At 39.6% G+C, this 22,346-nt stretch overlaps 1 protein-coding gene across 6 annotated transcripts in view; it reads left to right on the plus strand.

Annotated features, from left to right (window-relative positions):
* The first annotated feature begins 830 nt into the window (after positions 1–830).
* Positions 831–22,346, plus strand: part of NFIA (nuclear factor I A) — a 394,588-nt gene continuing 373,072 nt past the window's right edge. For 3 of the 6 annotated variants that reach the window (XM_009001349.5, XM_009001351.5, XM_078332013.1), the window contains exons 1-2: positions 6,026–6,413; positions 11,789–12,320. In XM_009001349.5, coding sequence (XP_008999597.1) covers positions 6,387–6,413; positions 11,789–12,320 — 559 coding nt within the window. In that variant the 5' untranslated portion in view covers positions 6,026–6,386. Of the gene's footprint in view, positions 1,215–6,025; positions 6,414–11,462; positions 11,662–11,788; positions 12,321–22,346 lie in introns of those variants that run through there. The other 3 variants (XM_002750888.5, XM_078332012.1, XM_078332014.1) reach the window with 2 other exon arrangements.

Genomic DNA, 22,346 nt, shown 5'->3' on the forward strand with positions numbered 1-22,346 from the left:
CCCCCACCCTTTTAAATGTCAAAACTCTTAAGAGCTCTTCTCTTAGGGGAGTAGGAAGGGGAGGGGTCTCCTTTAATTTTGTGGAACCTAGGTTTTGTAAGGATATTGACAAATTAGATGCTTGGCAATTAAATTAGAATTTCACCGTATTTCCTGCCTTAAAAGAACGGCTTTATTCTTGAGGGAGCCCACCTAACAATTTTATGTTCAGTCATCTGCAGAGAATAGAGCCACTGTCTTTTTCATTCCTAACCTAGGGTAGAAGCTTTATTTCACTGCAAGTTCCCTGTGACATTTTGCACTCTCTTGATTTAATGCACCAAAGAGGATCTTTAACTCTTGGTCTACACCAGTGCAAATAAAGGTTAAATCTCTCACTAACCATCATGAACTAGCCTAATAACTCACGAGAGGCCCTGGAAAAAGAAACCGAGAAAGCAGGTGTGCAGACTTGATTAAAATGTGCAAAACCCGCACAACCGCAGGCAAAGATACTTTATCCTCACGTTTGCCCAGTACCGGCTGCGAGGTCCGCAGGCAGGGGAACTTATACTGCGCCAAAAACACGATCCCGGGAGCCGGGCCTACTAACACAGGGGCTTTTCTTCAGAACGGTGTCCAGACCGGAGCTTGCGCCGAAAGTAGGGGCTCCTATTGGCCACGCGCCGTAGGGGAGGAGACGACTGGCGGGGAGAGAGACTGGAGGAGGGGAGAAGGGGGCAAGGCCTTTTCCCTGCCCCCTCCTGGCCCCCTCCGCAGGCCGCCGCCGGTGCCTCGTGCGTGGTTACTATGCAAATTGCAGCGATTGCGGAAATAAACAAGGGGGTAGGGAGAGGAGAGAGGGACTGCCGAATCGATTGCAACTTCTGCAAAGTCTGGTCATCCAAAGCACGCAAGGCAAAACCAGAGAGAATCTGAGAACCAGCCAGCCCGGGTTGGATCGCTTTCAAAAGAGAGAGTGAGAGCGAGCGAGAGAGACAGTGAGAGGGAGAAAGCGCGCCTTGCAATTGCAAAAGCCTTCTGATTTGGAGTAAAAAAAAAATTCTCCAAGAAGCCTGCAATTGGCTAACAGCTTTTTAAAAAATCTCTTCCGGGTTTTCAACGGTTCCAAGTTTATTTAGATTTTTTTTAATGCAAAAAAAAAGGGGACAACAAATGAAGCAATTCGTCTGAGCATTTTAAAGTTTCTCACGTACTCTTTTTACGTTGCAATGGTACGTGGTACATCTTAAACTTTCTATTTTGCATTTATATGATATGCGTTTTATAAACAATAATGGTAGAATGATTTTGTTTAATGACTAAGACTAAAATTTCTGTAGCTCGCATATGCACTTAAGTATTTGCTGGGTAAATGTCTATTGTGATGGTTTTGTTTTAAAGATGTAGCTTTGTGGATGGTGTTTTTGCTATGTGCATCAGAGACCGGGTTTTCTTTTTCTTTTTTTTTTTTTTCGGGATTTGAAAAAAATTGCTGAGCTTGACAGATTTTTTTCTTCCTAGCGCTTGCTCGGTTCCAGAAAGGGGTGGGGGGAAATCCTGTACGTGCTCTGTTCTGTAAAAGACGTCTGGCCTCAGCAGTCAACCTAACCCGAAAAGAAATGTCTGGACCCGGAGAATAATTGACGATTTGATCCTCTAATCAATGGGACAACATGGGAGATTGACAAAAGCTTTATCCAATCATAAGAAAGCTTGGGTGTACAATAGTTCTCAATAGCCAGAGGGGGCGGGGCAGAGGAGATCTGAAGTTCTCTGCAGCTCTGAAGGGGATGGTGTGGTTCAAGCTGTCAAAGCTACAAGCGCTTCCGGATTTAGCAAGCACAATAGGAAAGAGTTTTCGCGTTTAAGAAAAAAAAAAAAGCTGATGGGGGAGTTTTGCATGAATCGTGTGCCTTCTTCCTCGCCTTCTGGAAAAACAAACATTCTGCTAGAGAAATAACTTTGCATTAGTTATTAACTTTGCATTAGCTATTATTTTTAAATTCAGGGAAGTTGGTAACTTGTGGAATGTGAAGTTCAACTTTAAGAAATGTGTGGCTTAAATCTTGCCTGAATTGTGGGACTGTAGTGAGCTTTGGGAAGTAACATTGCGGTGTACTCAGCATTACAAAACTCACTGATTATCTTAGGAGCTTTGGCATTTCAAGTACTTTGAAATTAATAGGTAAACCTCTCTTCTTGAACTCTAAACAGCACTTTTAAAGGAGAGAATGTTTCACAGGTGGACTAGCAGCTGTATTACTGAAAGAAAGGGGGGAGTGTTTTTTCTTGGCTGTTCTTGAATTCTGCTTTTTAAGTATATGGTCAGTAGGAAATAGGACATTAAGACTGGCCAAGTTCACATTTCTTCTTGTTACCACAACAACTCCCATGGAGAGTGTGAGTATGGAAGATCGCTGACTTGCTAACTGTTAGCTGGAGTCTGGCCTCTTGGACAAGTGCTTGATACGAATCCAGTGGAAACCAACTGCAGTAGCTTGTCTTGGAGACAGTAGCTGGCAGCCTCTGACTAAAATATCTCCATCTCTTCCTCTCTGAGCAGTGTAGACACCTAATTCTGTTGGGAAGTGAATGGAAAATAATATGGGCTCTTTCCCTTCTTTGGATTAAATTCCCATTGAGCTATTTCCCAAGGCTTCAGGCCTTCCAGTGAAATCTGGCTTGGAACTTTGATGTAACAATTCACTTGGACACTCACTTCAGCAACATGGTTCAATTTAGGATTATATGCATGTAAAAAAAATTTGCACAGAAGTGACCACCAGGTCAAAAACCAGGGAAGAAAAATGTTGAAAAATGCCAGTTAATAAAGTTAGTCTTGGTAAGAACTACAGTTATGGTCTTCTCACTTATGAATCCCAGTCCTATCTTCACTGCTTTGGGTACTAAAATCTAAATCATATTAATAAGATCTCCCTATTAAGTAACCTCCAAAATGAGAGCTATTTGAGATGTACATATAAGTGAAACCTTATTGACGTAATTTATATATTTAAGAGGATTTCACTAAAGCTGGCAAGGTAACGTTTCTGCAAATAAAACACAGTAAATGCAAGGCTGGGCTCTGTGCCAGGAAGAATATGGATAGCAGAGAGCATGACAGGAGCCTCCTTTGGGCAGAGACAATCCCATTTCAAGGCAGCCTCCTACCACTTGCAAAATAAATGATTGGAGTGGTTATTTCCAATAAGGGGTTTATCCTTCCTAACAATGGGTCATTTATATGATTGCAGTGAACTAGTTTCCATACTTCACCTGCGTTTCCTCCACTGCTCTCTCTACTATCCTTTCTTTCTTCCCTCCTCCTCCATCCCTGCTCTTTCTCAAGTGCCTTAGTATCTTTGTGAACTCCGGACAAGGATTTACTTTTGTAACTTGGGAAGAGGGGAGAGAGTTGGAAATGTTTTCTACCCCAGTCTGCACTTTGAGGAACATCTGTTTCTTTGTGCGTGTGTTTAAATTTATGCCTGTTGGAGAGAAAGTTACCAGAAGCCTTTCTGTAACTGTAACTCTTCTACTGTATTTTTCTCAGTCTTGTTTCCAAAGGCTGTAGATGGAACTGTGCTTTGTAGTGTTTCCCCCGCCTCCCCCCTCCCTCTGCGGGGGAGGGAGCGGGAGCTGGCGGAGATAGGAGAGAAAGCAGGAGCGGATGTGAAGGGCTTTGGTGCTGAACTTGGATCCAGCCCTTGCCTAGAGGGCGCAAACAATCGTCCCATATCCAAAAGTCTTACGAAGGGCGCCAAAAGTTACTTAAGATAATATTGCTAACCGCAGAAAGCTGGAAATCGCGGGCACCTCCATTGCTACAACAAAAGAAGTTTTTAAAGTAGAAATATCAGCATTAAATTACTCCCCCCCCATTAAAAAAAAAAAACCAACAGGGGACGTGCCAGTCCTTTTTTTTTTATTTAAATCTTTTTCCCCTTGAGACTCCAAAGTAAGAATCTTTGCCGTTTAGAAAAGAGGCAGATGTGAAGTGTATCTTTTAATACTCGAAAAGAAAGATTTTGATCTGCTGTGTAAGAGCTTCCCGAGTACACACTCCGAACAATAACTTCTCACTGTGCCTCAGTTACATGTTGGGACCGTCAGCCAGAAACTTCTATCGAGGAAACTTGGAGCGCACTGAAGTTATAGATCCCAGCAAAGGTTCTCATGGCCAGGGATGTTGCTCTGTAACTCAGCTTAGTTTTTAGGAGATTCCTCCCCTACTGAAATCCGAGAGGAACCAAAGAAAAGCAGTGGGTTAGTTTGGGAAAATGGACTTTCTCATTAAAGGTGGAAATCATTCTTTCTCCTCACTCCTTAGTAAATAATCCTGAGAGATTTCCAAGGATGTTCTGGAGGGAGGGTAGGGGAGAGAATGGTTCTTGAGCATTCGGGAATTATTTTGGCAATAAAGTAACTAAAGAACAAGCATAAAATAGCTTAGACAGATGAAGAATTATTTCAGAGGTTCTCCTTTGCCCTTGCTCCAGTACAATATTTCCTGCCCCTTGCTTTAAAAAGAAGTCTGAATGAGAGTGGCCTTAACACACCACTCACCCTCACTTGTCGAATGGGCATTCCTACAGGAATTTCCTCTCTTTAGAGATTCTCTGGCCATGTCACCTCCACCGAAGAGCAGATTCCCCTGTGTGCCAGTGTCTTTCAACATGATACCCCCCTCTTTCCTTATGGAATTTTGAGAAGGGTTGTCAAATGCAGCATTTTGCAAACCCATCATGAGGAAGAGAAGGAAAATAAGGGATAGGGGATTGGAAGAAATATATATATATATATATATATATATATATATATATAATTTTTTTTTCTTTTTCCTCCAAGAGAGAGGAGAGCCTAGAGAGAAAATATGAGGTTAAAAAAAAACTGGAAAAGCAGGCTTACTGGCAACTTGCCAAACCCTAAAAACCACCCCCCTTTTCTGCCAAAACAATACTCTAGCAAACCTAAAATAATTGCAGGAAGCTCTTTTCCATTTTAAGAACTATTACCTGGGGGAGGGAAAAAAGGGATTCTTAAAAGGCACCCTTCCAGAGGTGTCCCAGAAACTGGGACGGTAATGACAGCCTATGTCCAGTTCTGGGCACGCGTTTGTGGATCAGAATATCTCCCTACCCTAAGGGGACATCCCTTTCACATTTTTTTTTCCTCCTAAAAAGAAAAAGATGTCACAGTTAAACCACTGTTGTTTCTGAACGTGATAGAACTTTTTCTATGGCGTCTGTGTTCAAACCCACTAGTTTCACAGTCCTGGGAGGGAGTACGCTCATTAATCTCCGCCTTCCTTTCTCCAGACCCCCGCCCCCCAAATCCGGTGAATCTTCTGTGGGCACTGATTCCTCACCAACCCCGATTCTGAATGCCACAGGACCGAAGCTGCACAAAGTTTGCAGGATTGTGTGCATAATTACCTCTGCCGATGAATCTATTCCCACAGAAAGCTTCGCTGGAGAGATTACAATGCTTTGAGCCTTACCGCATTTCAGTGGGGGAAAAAAAAGTTACCTAGGAGGTCTGATTTTTCAAAGAAATTTGCATACATGCAAATGTGCCGCCCGGCCTCCTCCTCGGTTCTCTACGTGCCCACGCGGTGGCCCGGGGGGTGCGGGGCAACCTGGCAAAGTTGCCCAAGTCCTCCACCGAGGTCCGCGGAGGTCTGCGGCGGGGGTGGGGGGATGGGGACAAGGAAAAGTAGTTTTGTTTGCTTAAGCACATCCTGTGGCAGCCTATAGCTGCCCGGGAGTACAGACTGTAACTGCTCCTCACTGCGTTACCCAGTAATGCGCTGATCGGGGGAGGGGGGCGGGGGGGCCGCAGAGCGAGCGGGAGAGCAAACGAGCGAGCGAACGAGGAACGAGCCAGGGAGAGAGCCGGGGAGCGAGCGAGCCAGGCAGCGAGCGCGAGCGGCCGCGGAGGCTCGGGACCCGGCTGGCCGCGCGGCGCCGCAGCCGCCCCCTCCCCCCACGCCCCCTCCCCCCCGCGGCGGCGGCGCGAGCGGGCGGCGGCTGTGCGGTGCGGTGCAGAGCGGAGGCGGAGGCGGGCGCGCGGGCAGCTCGCGGGCACCCGGCCGGGCCGGCGCGGGAGCGGGAAAGGGTGCGCTATGCCTTTAACGCCCGCGTACAGTAGGCATGTATAGTGGAGTGTAGGGAAACTCTAGGCGGGGTTAAAGTTCAGCTCATGGAGCGGCAATAGCGCTGGCTGGCTGCAGTTGAGCCGAGTTGGAAATGTGAACGCAAGAAGCAGGCTTGATTTTTTTTTCTCCCCCCTTCTGTCTCTCTCTCTCTCTCTTCCTCTCCCTCTTTCTCCTCTCTCACCCACACTCACGCACACCTCCAAACCGCACACCCAGACGCACACGCATACCCCAGCGCCCGGCAGTTATGTATTCTCCGCTCTGTCTCACCCAGGTAAGCCGCGGCGTGGATGCGGAGGGCTGGGGGGCCGGGGGCAGGGCTGGGGCTGGGCGGGGGGCACCGGGGCTGCTGCGCCGGCCGGGCCCGGGGCGTGCGTCTCGGTGTGTGCCTGTGTCTGCGCGTGTTTCTGTGTGTGTGTGCGCGCGTGTGCCCGCGAGGGGGGGTCCCGCTTTAAGAAAGTAACTTTGTTTCCATGAGGGTGCTTTCCTCTTGCACGGCCATTTGTGTGGGCACATGGCTAATGGCGCCCTCTTATTAATGCGTTAATTAATATCGGGGCGACGGACTGCGGAACGGCGGTGTTTTCGGACGCCCCGCACGTGTTTCGGCGGGGTTGCAGCCCATGACACGCTGAAATCTGGCTCAGCGTTTCTGCTGCCGGGAGCAGGGATCCTGTAGTTCCGCGGCGCCCGGGGAGGGGGCCGCCAATGGAGCCCACCGCGCACCCCGCACGCTCTGGCCGGCCGCAGTTCCCGGGTGCGGGGAGACCTCGGGTGCCTGCGCCCACGGCCCGCTCCCCGGAGCCCCCGCCGCCGCAGCCCCCAGTCGCCTCCCCGAACTCTTACTTTTGTTTATTGTTTGTCAGCCTTCGGGGTCGGGCCGCAGGAAGGACGCGGGCCGCCGTCCCGGCCCCGGCCCGGACAGCGCCCCTCGGACGCGGGCAGGCGGCGGCGAGCCCTCGGCGGAGCGGGACTGCGTGGACGCGCGTTCCCCCGCGCCGGCCGGGTGGAGCCTGCGTCCTCGCCGCGCGCCAGTGGCCCGCTCGCTCTCCCGGAGTGAAAGTTTCGGGGCCGGGACGAGCCCAAGCTGCGCAGGGCGCGGAGAATCGGAGGCCCCGGGCTGCGGGCCGGGCAGCGCCGGGCGGAGTTGGGCTCCCGGCCGCGAGCTGGAGCGGCGGCCCGGGCCGGACGCGGCTCCCCCCCGCCGCCGCCACCGCCACCGCCACCGTCACCGCGCGACTCCGGCGGCTCCGCGCGCAGGACGGGGGCAACTTTTCCCCTCCGACTCTACTCAGAGCGTGGGGCTCTCCCGCCCCACCGCCCCTCCTTTCCGTGCCCTCCTGTCCATCTCTCCCTTGTCTACCCACCCCCAGGCAAAATATTGCTACTTCACGACTTTAAATCTGGTCCCCTTTGAATATATTATTTGTTTTCCTTGACTAAAAGGCATGAAGTCAAAGTGGTTTTGCGCCTTTTCTTTTTTTTTTTTTTGGAAAAAGCGTAAGTTTTCACACTGCTTTGGTACATTGCGATCTGACCATTAATCACCACATGAAGTTATATGCTTCACATAAAATGTTTATTTACCACTCCCTTAAAAAAACCTACCACTTCTCTTGCCTTCACTTAGTAGGAGATAACGGTTTAACCGGAATACTTTCTGGAAGGCTAAAAAGTATCGGTAGTTTTCACTCTCCTCTCTAGATTCAGGATTTATGGCATCCCTTCTTATTGCAATATCTAATAGTAATAATACCGGGTATTTGATCTCAGAAGACTCTTAAATCCATCTTTTATGTGAAATGGCCTGTTTGGGATTTAGGCCTAGCATTAATAATAGATAGCAGTTACTTTTAGTTATTGTAAAAGTTTTTTGTTTTTCCACCCCCCACAACAAACTTCCAGAGTTCCTATTTTAGTAACTTGTGAAAGTATGGAATGAAACTTTTCCAACCACTTCTGGCAAGGTTCACAATTGCATATGGATAAGATGCAAAGTGTAAGATAATTTGAATGAATTACGGACTATAGTGAAAATGCTGAGATTCGAAAGCTGAAGTTCTCGCTGGCAGAAGTTTGCAACACACAGAACTTGTAGATAATACCAGCGAGCTGCAATAGAGGGAAAGGACCCTAACAGATACATGGTGTCTTCTCAATTGAGCTCTGAAAAGATAAATTTATATTTGGGGATGGTGCATATGAGGGCACCTGTATATCCATGCAGGCCCAGGGCACAGTCAGGTATTTAGCAAAGTTGGCTTCTCTTGGTTCATGAGCTATTATCACATTAAGAAAGTTCTTTTTTTCTTTTTTTCTCTTTTTTCGGCTTACATATTTAACAGGATCGACTGATGCATTCACTAGGCCTTCTTCTGGAAGCACCACTAAGAGAAATGCTTATTTAGTGTAACAGTTTGTAAAGAAAATGTACAATAAATAGTGAATGAGGGCTCATATTTTATGGGTTCTTCTTTTAAAAATTAGTTAACAATTTATTTAACTTGCTGGAATATTTATAATGCTTTAGAGTCAGTTTTAGGAAGAAAACTTCGGTGGTTTATTGCTCATTAAAAAAATCCAGTAAGCACAGTGACAAAACTACTCTAAATGAAAGAAAAAACTCTATTTAACTTGTAGGCAATTAAAAAAAAAAACTTTACCAAGAAAACCTAGACATCTTATTTTAATCTTATTATAATAACCATTTCAGGTACTGTCCATATAATGATAACCCAGCAGAAATTTGTAGGTGAACCTTTAAAAAAAGTAGTTTCCAGAAATATCAGCATTCAGTGGTTCTTAAACTTGGCTCACTTTCAAACAGATCAGTGTTTAAGATGCTGATTCAAAGTACTACCACTTTTGAAATAGGTTTTCAGGTTTGTTTTTATTGGTGACCTATAACTTTCTCACTGAATACATACGTAAAATATTCTTTTTTTCTCTCTTGAATGTTATGAAATAGTACGTAGCTTGTAGCGATATGTTCAGCAACATGAATTATAAAGCCATACTACTTTTTGAAAAAAAAAAAACTAATCATTTATACTACCCTGGACATTTCCTACAAGCTAATGATATTCTTTAGTTTTGATATTCTGAAATATTTTAAATCATGACTTGAGAAAGATACATGAGAAAAAATTAATACTTTAATTGTGCATATGAGTAAAGTTATACAAAATATTGTGGACTTTTACTGGCACGTTCTTAACCTTTGAGGAGGAATACATTGTAGTTACTTTTAATGCAAAATTGGGGGGTAAGGTTATTCTTAATGACTAGTTGCCATAGTTCTTGTTTAAGGATTTTTATGATGAGATGTATGGGCATTTGGTTGGCAGGTAAACAGAATCCTGTTGAACCCGAATGCATGCAGTTTGCAGTTTTTTGAAAAGCATATTAGGAGTATCTTTGAACACTTAAAATGCCATATTAGAATGTTTATTTTAAATGCTTATTATCATTAATCAAACTTTTAAATAAGATAATGTTTTAACATAGATATGAATTGTTTGGAGCTAAGTTATTCCTTGCATTATAAAATGGTGCTGAAACTTTAAAATGAAATCCTCCTTTTGGTGAAAACTCACTTTGTAGTTGAAGGTAGACTCCAGAAGTTCTTTGCATAATGCAGCAGAGTCTTGGTCCCTAGCATGTCTTGTGTATATAAGAAAATCAGTCAATGTGAAGTTCCGTTTCAAACCTAAAATTTATGTATTTTAGAGCATTTCAAGGATGAGCTCAGGATTTAGTAATGTTTAGATCCTTTGTGGTTTGGCGTATACCTTCGCAGATAAACTGTGACTTGCCCCCCATTCCTTTCTCCTAAAGTATGGGAATAAGAAATATTCTCAAACATCAGAAATTTTTAAAATGTTAATGATTTATGGCAAAGAATAATAATTCCTGTATTTTTTTTCTATTCTCTCTCTAAAGAATGCACATGTGTTATGAAAGCTACTTCTCTTTTGGATTCTTTTATTGAAAAAGAGCAGTTTTTAAAGCTAAACTGGAAACATAGAGCCTCAAATTTGTGCAGAGAAGAAAAAAAAGTCAGTTATTGAAGTGACTGAAGTGATTTATTACGTATTATATTAATAAATACTTTTAAAAGCTCAGTCATACAGTGTTTAAATGATTGATTATGATTTGCAAATATTTTAAATGACATGACTATTAAATATTTTACCAATTTTTACCTTATCAGTTCACATTTGAACATTTAAAAATTTAGTCATTGCATTAATAATAATATTTTGGACATTACTGCTACCTGTGCCTTGAAAGTATATATTTAGTTAGATATAACAAACTGAAAAAGAATGCATTTTATATTTGTCCTACACCCTTTAGCAAAAAGTCATCAATCTCTCTTTGGTTTCTAATCTTCATTTATTTGAAGGTAATCTATCTTTTGGAGAGAAGAGTTATGTGGCAGAAAGAAGTTATGTAACAGTGTGGATTAGTTAATCAGAAGTTGGATATACTATGAAAGCTTTGTGGAGGTTACTGTTTAGTCTTTTAAAAAATATATTTATATTTCCTAAGAACATGTCATGTTTAAGGATCCTACATTTTAAGCAAAACATGAAGAAACACTTAAATATTTGAAATTCAATTTTTTTTTTCAATTATAAGAGGCATCTATCAGGGTTTTCCTGGCATCTTGTACATATTGAAAATACCAGGCTCTGTTTCCCTATGAGAAAAATTCTGAAATATTATTTGCAAAAATTAAATAATCTATTTTTGAGTGATCATATTACTGAAAGCATTTCACAGTCTTTTCAGTAAATTAAATGTATTCAACTGCAGTAGTGTTATCGCAATGACACATTTCATTTACTATCTGGCATGTACGGTTTTCTTTGTTTTTTTCCTTTTTCTTCCCTCTTTTTGTTTCATTCCCATAGTATCAGCAATTATATCTTGGACATAGATCTTTTATTTTAGCCTAATAAATATCAAATTTATCCCTTCTTACGTATATGAACCTGCCAGATTTTTCCTAGTTTTTGACTAAAAAAAAAATGATACGTAATTGTAATATTTAAAAGGGGGATTTAGACACTAGCAAAATGAATAAGAAACAGATCAGAATCTACATGCAGTAGTTTTAGAGGGAAAGCCTTTGTTTTCATTGATTGTAGAGACGATTTTTGCTCCTAGACTTCCATAAACATTGACTGGCATCTAAATGTTTAGGATTTGCCAATCTGGCGGCCGGGCCCTGGCTTTACTACAAGTGGTGAGGTCAAGGATGGGACAAAATTAGATATGCCTTCCTTGAAATAGGGTTAAGATTATACATTGTTATAAGCATTTAGGTAAACTTCACTTACTATCTAAAGGGTGAGGAGCTAGGCCCGGCAGTAGCAGCTGGTGTACCCTGGTGAACATATCAAAACAGTTTTTTAATTTTTAGCAGTTTTTTTATTTCCAGTAAGAAGAACTGATACTGATAGTTTTCTCCCCCACCTTCCCAGACTTCCCATAGGATCCTGTGTGTGATTCTGGTAATGGCATGCTCGAATCAAATTTCAAGTGAAATGAGGAATTTTTTTTTAAGGCGACCCGCTGAAGAAAAGTTGTTTCCTTTTGTTTTCATTCTACTTATATTTTGGTTTTTGTTCATTTTCCTAGGATGAATTTCATCCTTTCATCGAAGCACTTCTGCCCCACGTCCGAGCCTTTGCCTACACATGGTTCAACCTGCAGGCCCGAAAACGAAAATACTTCAAGAAACATGAAAAACGTATGTCAAAAGAAGAAGAGAGAGCTGTGAAGGACGAATTGCTAAGTGAAAAACCAGAGGTCAAGCAGAAGTGGGCATCTCGACTTCTGGCAAAGTTACGGAAAGATATCCGGCCCGAATATCGAGAGGATTTTGTTCTTACAGTTACAGGGAAAAAACCTCCATGTTGTGTTCTTTCCAACCCAGACCAGAAAGGCAAGATGCGAAGAATTGACTGCCTCCGCCAGGCAGATAAAGTCTGGAGGTTGGACCTTGTTATGGTGATTTTGTTTAAAGGTATTCCGCTGGAAAGTACTGATGGCGAGCGCCTTGTAAAGTCCCCACAATGCTCTAATCCAGGGCTCTGTGTCCAACCCCATCACATAGGGGTTTCTGTTAAGGAACTCGATTTATATTTGGCATACTTTGTGCATGCAGCAGGTAAGTGCAATGGTGAGAATTCCTTCCACTTTCTTGTGTGTTTCTCTGTCCTGATGGCCACCGCGTTAATGCTGGATCCTGCCTGAGCTCCCAAGTTGCAGGCCACGTACATGAAGCCAGTGTGGTTTCAAAGATAAACCAAAGTCTGAGGTGCCACCTTCATTCAGGTGGAAAAGCATAGCTTTGAGCGAATTCTCACTCGGTTCAGCTCATTTGGTAAGTAGTGTTTTCAGAGGCGTTGGTAATCAGATATGTGATATGTTTAAATCACATTTTTTGATGAGGGGGTGAGAGAAGCCTCGTGAAAACCCTTTTGATATAGAGTATATTTTAACTGGCAGATGATCTAGTTTAAAAGCATTTAGTTTGGTAGTGAGGAGATATTTTTAGTTGCTTTTCTGCTGGGAGTGTTTTTAATCTACTGAGGCCTCTTGAACCCCTTGCCAATTAAGAACTTGGAGGTAAGATGACTATCAAATTGCTGATCATTTATGAAGGAAAAATAATCACATTAATACGCAGACTTAGTAGCTTTGTATTTAGGAATTCTTAGTGTTGTCTCAGATAGCTAAAGGAAACAAACAAATCAGCTCTTTCAGTAATTGGCTGGAGAGGTTAATATTTAAAATAACCAACCTGTATAGTGCACGAACACACTGAAAAATTTCTATTGATAACTGATATAGTGAGTTGCTTTGATTTATTATAAAATTTTAAATTGTTTTTCTTTTCAAGGCATGTCTTACCTGTGCATGTTTCAGTATTTAGAGTAGCACGCAGGATAAAACTATTGAGGACTGGATAAAATAATGCATTTTTATAATTTGTTCCTTTCGTCTTGTTTGAGACAAAAGGCTCATTGTGCTGTGTGAACGCTCAGGTCTTGTGTAACTTGTTGACTTTATGTATGTATATATCGGTCTTGCTAGATTACCTTCATGGCAGTTACTTGAGCCAGATGAAAGAAAGAAGGTTGTGGAATCCTATCAGTAGGTTGTTCTGGGGTTCAAATATTTATTTATTTATTTATTACAAAGGAGAGATGTTACCTGTAAAAACACTGTACTTTTCTTCAAAACATTTTTAATTCTAAAACTGTTAGTGAGTTTTTAAAGGCATCAGATGATAGCCTGTTCTCTATTATTTTTCTCAATATATGTTTTAGAAAGAGAACTTTTGTTATCCATCTGCCCTTACATAAGAAATTGGAGAAAATTAGCTTTGCAAGCATGTCACATCATCATTTGCATTCTGTTGGCAGGGGATAGATGAGTATTTTAGAGGATGTGAGCTGTAAGTGTTTCAAATATTTGGGCTTTCGAAAATGTATACTTAATTATAAGAATTGCCTTTTGCTTTAGCCAATTCTGGGTAGCAAGAATGAAAAGTCAGCACCTTTCAAGTGACCTCTAAACAGGAATATGTATCTCTCTTTTAACCCACTCCTAACCCCATTGTTGTTAATTTGTTTTGTCTACTGAAAAAGCAAAGTTAAAAATTTTTTAAATGTGTCTGCATATGTAAAAAATACAGCAAGACACACAAAAAATATGGTGTTACAGGTGCTTTCAAGGAGCAATCTTTAAAATCTTGTTTTTACCTTTTAGATATTTAGAAAAACATAACATAAATTATCATGAATAATTGGGCAACGTTGAAACTCAAAGGTGCCAACAGGTGATGCAGATCATGATGTGTGCTTCCATATAAGATAACATCATAGTGAAATACATGTCAAGTTTTTCTCGGAGTAAGCACTGTCCATTCTAAGTTTTCGACTTAAACATTTCTCTGGATTTAAAGAAATGCAGTCTTTTCGCTATTCCCATGACATGCATTCTTTTTCGTCGTTGGTTTGTTACCGTGCTATTGCTTCCAATCCTTGAGCTCACACAGTTGTTGGTTGTTGCAATGCCTGAAGGGGTTATGTTGGTAAAATGACATTAAGAAGGTTACTTAGGAGAGTGAGCATCCTTATTGCTTATGAAAGATTTATTGACAGCAGCATAGATCAGACTACCTTTCGGTTTGGTTTTCCTCATGTATCCCAGAATCCCTTGTTATGCCTGAATGCCAGCCAAATGTTTGGCCATTGGTTTCCACGGGACTGCAGTAATGGCTGCTTCTCTGTGCGCGCAACAGGAAGATTGTAAAAGAAAATATTAAGGGTCTTTTGTCTGAAAATATTTCATATTCGATTTCAGAGATTGAGAGACCTGTTATTTGTGGAAGGGAAGCTGCCAATACAAATATGAGGTAGATCGGTCAACTTACATACAACTGATTTGACAAGCATCTGTTATAATACTGAAGATTTGTAAACACTAAACAATGTTTTTACCTCCTTAAAAGTTTTGAGAACTTGCCAGTACTGGCAGGAGGCAGAGACTCTGAAACGTGCTTCAAGATACATGCCAAAACCATTGTGGCCTTTTCACCTATAATACGTCTTTTCTCTCTCTTTCTTTTAAAATGTTGTATTTTTTTCCTTACCAGAGTGCCTTTTTTTCCCTAGATGGTCACAGAAATTAGATCTTCTTTTCCTTCTAAGGTTTTGTGTGTAATAATTCTTGCTTTATGCATCCACCTTTCTTTGTAGGAAGTTGAAATCTTAGAATATACATGTAAACACTAGAAGCAAATGCAGAATCAGTCTTTTCTTTTAAAGCAGAGGTGATTTATTCTAAGAGTTCTTGAGATGCTGAAATATAATACATAAACTACATTTTAGTGTCTTTCCTCTAAATCCAGTGCTGTTAGAACTGTGTGAATTTTGTGGCTGATAAACAGTAACAAGTGTAATGAAATTGGAGTGATTTCATAAGCCTGAGAATTTCATCTTGTTAAAAGAAGAAAAGCATTTTATGCCCTTAATTTGGTCTCAATTTGAGTGGTCCTTCTCCTGTATCATATGACAACTTGGAGATATAATGGTTTTGTGGCACATGGTTTTCTTTGTGGGTGTGTAACAGTAAAGCTAATTTATGACCAGTCTTTACCAGATGATCTGTATCAGAATCTACAATATACCCGGCACGTGGCAAGGTCACAATTTAAGTTGTTAAGGTCATAACCTTAGCCACCAGGCATTTGACCTTTTAGATAAAGTTAACCTTTGTTCATTAGTAGGCACTCAACCGAGAAGTTTCTGGAGAGTTGTTTTTCTTTTTTTTTTTTAACTGCTTCTGTATAACTTCTGGTAATGTAATCAGATTCTAGAAAGATTCTCAGTCAAAGTAGTTTGATTTTGTAAGAGGTTATATTTTTTAAGGACTAATTTCTTGGCTAGAGGTAGATTGCAATATTTAGGCCATAGAATGACAGTGTCACAATTTATATTTGATGTTACCTGCTATGAGGTAGAATGAAAGCTCAGAGGCAGCTGTGTGGAGACATTTAAAAACTAAAATTAAACAAATGAATTTATGTTTAATTCAGCTAAGGCCTTTGCTAATTTTCAAGTGACATTGGGCCTAAAAGCTAAATCACAGTGAGCCATCTTCACTTTCTGCAGATGAGGAATTTTCTAAGATTAGAAGAATTTTTAGCAGTCTTAAAGTTCACTTTGAAAGACTAGTAAGTGACCACAGTTTGTCAGGTAATCGCTTTAATTGTTGATTAGCCAGTGACAAAACAAGTCGCTATTGTCCTAATAGCAGCAGTGTGGTGAGCACTTGTTTTAAGGTAGAAGGAGAACACATTTGACTGATTCCTTACTACCCCCGTTATTACCTTTACTTAATTTTGTTTGGATCAGGAATAGCAAAGATCCTTTCAATCACTGAAGGAGCTGTTTCAGTGTGTTAGAAGCCTGGTACCTGTCCTATAAACCTATTCAACGGTATTACTGATTACCACATTACCTGTACCATATTGCTCACTTAATTATGCTGACATGAATGCTCATTTTAAATTATTTAGATTCTTGCTAGTTTTGCTCTGCTATGCCTTATATTATTCCATTTCAGCCAAAAGAGAGCTACTCCCATTCAGGTGCATTTTAGTTATATTTTGGCTTCATGATTGCCATTCCTTCATATAGTAATAGAGAAAGCCGTGATATGCAGATAGACCAGATGGTCATGTTGACAGATTGAGAATTCACTTCCTACTGCTTCAGAGCAGGTGTGAGATTAGGAGTGTCTGTGTAGGGGCGTGTGTGTGCTTCATGTGCATGTGTGTGCACATCCAGGCTGCGCAGAGTGCTGTTTAAGCAATGGGAATGATTTCTTTTTTGAAATGCTAGTATTTTAAATACAGTTTTACTATACAGACAAGGTGTTCAGTACATATAGAATAACTATTGTAATTTTAAAAAATCACACTAGATTGTTACAGTTAATAATTTCATGCCAAATTAATTATGATAATTTCTTAAATTTTTAGGTAACTTACTACATTAGTTTGAGGCAACATTGCAGATCTAAAATATATTTAATATATTCTGTTAGCAGGTAACGTACATGTGTTTACACTGAAGTCTTGGACTATACATTTTTGTAATTAAACTTATTTGGTAACTTAAACTCCCTGGTAGAAAGTCGTGCAGTTCTTGTGATTTGTAATTATTAATAAAGTACTCTTGGAAAAAGAAGGAGTAAGACTAATATACAGTGGTATTTTAACTTAGGAGAGTAAGGATCACCCTATCAAACTCTAGCTCTAAACTGAAGGTGGGTTTTGTGGCTGATGGATTTATTGTAATTTATTGTTATATGACGTATTTTTGAAAATTTTAATTTATCTTTCAGTTCTTCAAAAAACATAGCAGTAGCAATCAACAAATTTGAGATAAATATGGCTTTTATATCCTTGAATATTTTCTGTGTAACTTGAGGATAGTAACAATATCCTTTACCTAGAATGTAGTCACAAAATCCTTCACCTAGAATGGTAGTGAAAGACATGGTAGTTCAAAGGCAGAGAGTGTACAGGAATAGGGAGAAATAGTTGTTCTGGAGTAAACCTTTGAATGAAAGTCAGTTCATTTATGGCTAAGCGGTTGAGTGTGTTGGTAAGAAAATTTCCCAATGCTGTTGGCTTGGATTTTCCTTGTCTTCTTTTCCACCCAGTGATGAATAGCATTAATTTAAACCTATTTAAGGCTAGTGTGGGAGAAACCACAGCCTTTGTTGTGGTCACTGCTGTACGCAGTAGGACTGGATGTTTCACTTGGTTAAGGCCTCAAGCTGCTTCCAGAGGACTCAGAACAGTCTGTCGGCCTTTTAAATCTTGCACAGAAGCAGCAACAATTCTAATTGCTCACAAATGTCAATATAGATTTTTGAAGCCAATTTTGAGGATTAGAAGAAAAAACGTATAATGCAGATTGAGTTCAGTGAATGAGCTAAACACCGATTTATTACCATTTTAGTAATAATTTTCCCATGGTTATTTAAGGGTTAGAGCTTCTTTTAAATGTATTATACATTGTAAATCTGTGGAGGTTGAGTAAGGGAAGAAGTCAGATGGAGGAGGAAGAGAATGAATGAACCGGTAGGCTTTGTTAAAAGAAACATAAAACCCTGAACTTAATCACAAATGTAGATACTATAAAAGTATTTTGGTTTATGTAATGACTGTAAAGTGATCTTGGGCAACAAGATATCAAGTGGAGAATTTTGTAATTCATCTTCCCACAATTTTTTTTTTTTTTTTTTGCATAGCTTTTTTCAGACTAAGACAGTATTTAGGGCTTTGGGAGTTTTTAGAAAAACAAGTTTTGCACAAATTCTTTTTAGAATTTAGGGGTCCATTTAGAGGTGTCATTGCACACTTAAGCTCAGAAAAGGGGCCATGGAGATGTTTACTATTTTTACTGTTTCGCTTTCTAAGGTGGCAGTTCAACAGTACTGTCAAGTTTTTAGCTCTTTCCCAGTAGGCAGCTGTCATTATTGACCCAAACTTTTGTGTCCTGAACTTAACAGAATTCTCTAGTTGCTGCTTAGACTTAGAAATGACTTTTTTCCTTAGATTTTACTTAGAAAACAATTCTTCATGTTCTGTTGTGATAATTCCACAGCGTAAAGCATATTTTATCTAATGGAGTTAGTCCTCCCATTAATGTTCTAGTTAAATAAACATGGCTTATGAAGTGAAGAAATAAGTCCCATGAATGAAAAGTTGCAGCAACTCTGAAGCAGAAGATATTGGTTGCTGTTCTGTTGGTAAAACAAGCTAAATAAGATAAAACTGAGAAAAAGAAGTTCATTTGTTTTATGTATTTTAGCAAATCATTTCTTGTTTTAGGGTTAGCAACATTCTGAAGAAGACCAATCTTTTGGTCTTCCTTTTGAGGATGGAATCTTGGGAGTGGCCAGGTTACTTGTCCAGAACAAGATTCAAACCCAGGTCTTGTGATTTCAAATCTTATGCTCTTAAAAGATTCAAATCCAATCTTTTGGTCTTCTTCAGAATGTTGCTAACCCTAAAACAAGAAATGATGAGAATAATTGTAATAACTAGAGATTGAAGTGGAATAACTGTAATGTTCTTTGAGGACTTTAAACTTACTTCTTTTCATGTCTTTCAAATGTTTTCCCAGTGGTAGATATTTTGGACCTAGATCAATTGGGAATAGAAAAGAAGATGGAAGGAAGGAGGGGAAATAACTTTTATTGAAGGTGCTCTGCAGGCATTGTAGTGAGGTTTGTCATAGTCATATTTTGTAGCTTGCTCTCTCTCTTCCTTTCATAGCAATATTATGAATTAGTAATGTACTCTTCATTTGAACAGATGAGGATGGAATCTTCGGAGTGGCCAGGTTACTTGTCCAGAACAAGATTCAAACCCAGGTCTTGTGATTTCAAATCTTATGCTCTTAAAAGATTCAAATTCATTTTATATCCTTCTTTGCATCTTACTCCCTAGGGTTGGATGGCATTTAAATGGTATCACACACCTGTCTTGAATCAAAGGGAAAATAAAAAGTAAACATCCAAACCCCTCCCATGGAGGTATTTCACTATCAAGTTCAGATGTTAGCCACCAAATGAGGCCACACTTGATAGAAAAATGATATTATACTTGTCAGTGTTAGGATCAAAATCTGAAATAATTTGTTCTTTCTTGTTTTTATAATGTTGAAGTTCAGTGAAGCATTATGACACAGGTTTAAGATTTTTGTTGTTAAGACAAAGTTAGATTAATTGGTTCTGGATGCTTTGAGAAACCTTTGTGTATTAAACTCAGCATTATTTTAAAAACTAAATTGAATATAATTTTTTACTATGCAGATTTTTGTGCATAGGTTTTTATGCATAGGTGTAACATTATTCCCCTATACGTTAAATATATATATATATATATATATATATTTTTTTTTTTTTTTGGAGGAAGGCAGGAAGGGAGGGAAGGAGGAAGGAAGGGATGAAGGAAGGAAGGAAGGGAGGAAGGGGGAGGGAGGGAAGGAGGGAAGGGAAGGAAGGAAATCAAGCAACATTATATATATATTTATAACTTCCCCTAATGATTAGATTTTAAAATGTAGAATTTACTTCACTCTGAAAAAATCCTTTGGTTAAGGCTGTGTGCATAATTATTTAAAACAAAACTCATGTTTGAGAAAAGAATGGAATTTTATTAGTTTAAAATTAAAATAGGAAAAAAATTAAAAATGGACATATTTCATTTTCATGCCCCCAAGTTAGTGAGCTTTTTTTTTTTGTTTGTTTTTGTTTGTTTTTTTGAGATGGAGTTTCGCTCTTGTTACCCAGGCTGGAGTGCAAAGGTACAATCTTGGCTCACTGCAACCTCCACCTCCTGGGTTCAAGCAATTCTCCTGCCTCAGCCTCCTGAGTAGCTGGGATTACAGGCATACGCCACCATGCCCAGCTAATTTTGTATTTTTAGTAGAGATGGGTGTCTCCATCTTGGTCAGGCTGGTCTTGAACTCCTGACCTCAGGTGATCCACCTGCCTCAGCGTCCCAAAGTGTTGGGATTATAGGCAGGAGCCACCACGCCTGGCTGTGAGCTTTGTTTTTAACTCTTTAAACATAGACAAGATTAGTTCTTAATGACTTCAGTGCAAAAACTCAAAGCCTCACTCAACATAATTTTCATCGTTGTAAATAGAAAAAGATGACAATAAGTATAATTTATACTATATTCATTCATGATACATATTATTTTTTTAAGGTTTAATTTAAAAATAAGCTGGTGAACTGAACTTACAGCAAGGAAAAGGGAAAAATAACTTTCTTCGTAAGAAATATTAAGGAATCTTAAAGTTAGGGTTGTGTAGCATCAGTTATGCTAGCAAAGGAAAACTGTGAGGCATGTGAAGAAAAGTGATTAAATTGGTTAGAAAAATAGAGCTCATATCCCATTGTCAACTGTATCTAGTTCTATACTGTCTGTATTTTTATGTCTCTGGCAAGTGCTTATGGTGGTCTCACATAACTTGTGAGTTTCCAGACACAGACAATTCCCAGAGCATGTGTATTGATATAAAAATTTTAATGGCTAATGCTGCAGTGCTCTACAGGTTAAAAAAAAGTGAGGGGAAATTTAAAAATTTTAAAAATACTGTACTATTTAAAAATTTGAATGTCTATGCAGCAGCTGCCATTTTCAGGCTGTTGTCTTTGTTGCTATGGTTTGATTTTATTTCCTTTTGTAATTTTGCCAGCCAGTGATTGGGTAGCATTGCATTCATGCTGTTGGAGAAGATATATCTGTGGTGAGTCATATAGCTTGGTCTGAGTAGTAATTTTTAGTAGGGAAAGGTATTTGTCAGTGGGTAATAGGAACTGTAGTATTGCATTATCAATTTCCATTTACTTTTCAAATTTGGATACATATTACTTAATAACAGAAATTCAGAACCATCTCTTTTGCATTGATATGTGCTTGCCTCTCTCCTTTTCTCCTGTTGGATGCACTTACAATTCTGTGTAGTTTAATCTTAAAGGGATTAGTTATTTAATTTTAAGCGCCTACATAAAATGAATATTGTACATACAGGATCCCATCATTGTCACTTTCAAATATTCCATTGCCTTTCAAAGGAGCTGACATGACAAGTCCTTAGGTTGACAAATTCTCATCAACTTTTGTGAAAATGTTGGCTGCGGAAGGAGTAAAGTCAAAGGAGGGCCGTAGACAGATGGCTTTCAGTGTTGATATGACATCAAGCCCTTCTTCGTGGCATTTTTTAACATTCCAAATGAATGAGGGATGGAGATGCTTAAAGAGCTCACTATAGAATGAGTAATTAAGATATTGTGTATCTTCATGTAAACCCCTGTTGCATACTATTAAACAGAGTTGTGTGCAGGCTCAGATATCGTCGCAGATTAGCAGTGACAGTTGTAAATACCTTTTATGCTAAATATAATTCATAAATAATGTTACAAATGAAAATGTTGCTGATGGAAAACTGTACCTGAGAACATATTTTCAACATTAGGTAATTGAGAACTAATGACAAGTGGGTTACCAGCATTTGAAATGAAGCAAAGATTCTAGATAAGAACTTGGCAAAAGCTTATTTGCATAAGAAAGTTTGCATCTTTGTATGACTATGAGAAGATTTTTGGATGGATGCACACCATATAAAAAAATTACTAAGTTACTAAAGTTTCTGATGGATTCATTTAGTTGGCTTTCCTCCCCCTCTTCTTTTAAACGGTAGAGGTTCTCTTTTGGAGAGTAGTTTCAAGTAACTTCTAAGAATGAAGTCTTTGTAATGATGCTGTTCAACAGCCTAACTATTGTGCACTCCTGTCAGGGAAAGATAGTCATTGCAATACTTTTATTGTATGGTCTCTTACTGTGTGACAAGGACTTTTATTAAGAATTCTTCTTTTTAACATACTTTTAGAAGTCTCTCCCCACATTCAATCAGTGACTACAGTTTTTAAAAAATATTTAAATGAACTTTTATTGATTTTTTTTAGCTTACATACTATATAGACAAAAATCTTATCTTTAAAAAAGGTTTTAGAATTAATCTATTTTAGAGTTTCAGTAAGCTGAAGTAAGAATAAAAATATAAGAATATACAAGCTATATATATATCCTAT

Source organism: Callithrix jacchus, chromosome 7 (assembly GCF_049354715.1).
Source record: "Callithrix jacchus isolate 240 chromosome 7, calJac240_pri, whole genome shotgun sequence".
NCBI classification, from domain to species: Eukaryota; Metazoa; Chordata; class Mammalia; order Primates; family Cebidae; genus Callithrix; species Callithrix jacchus.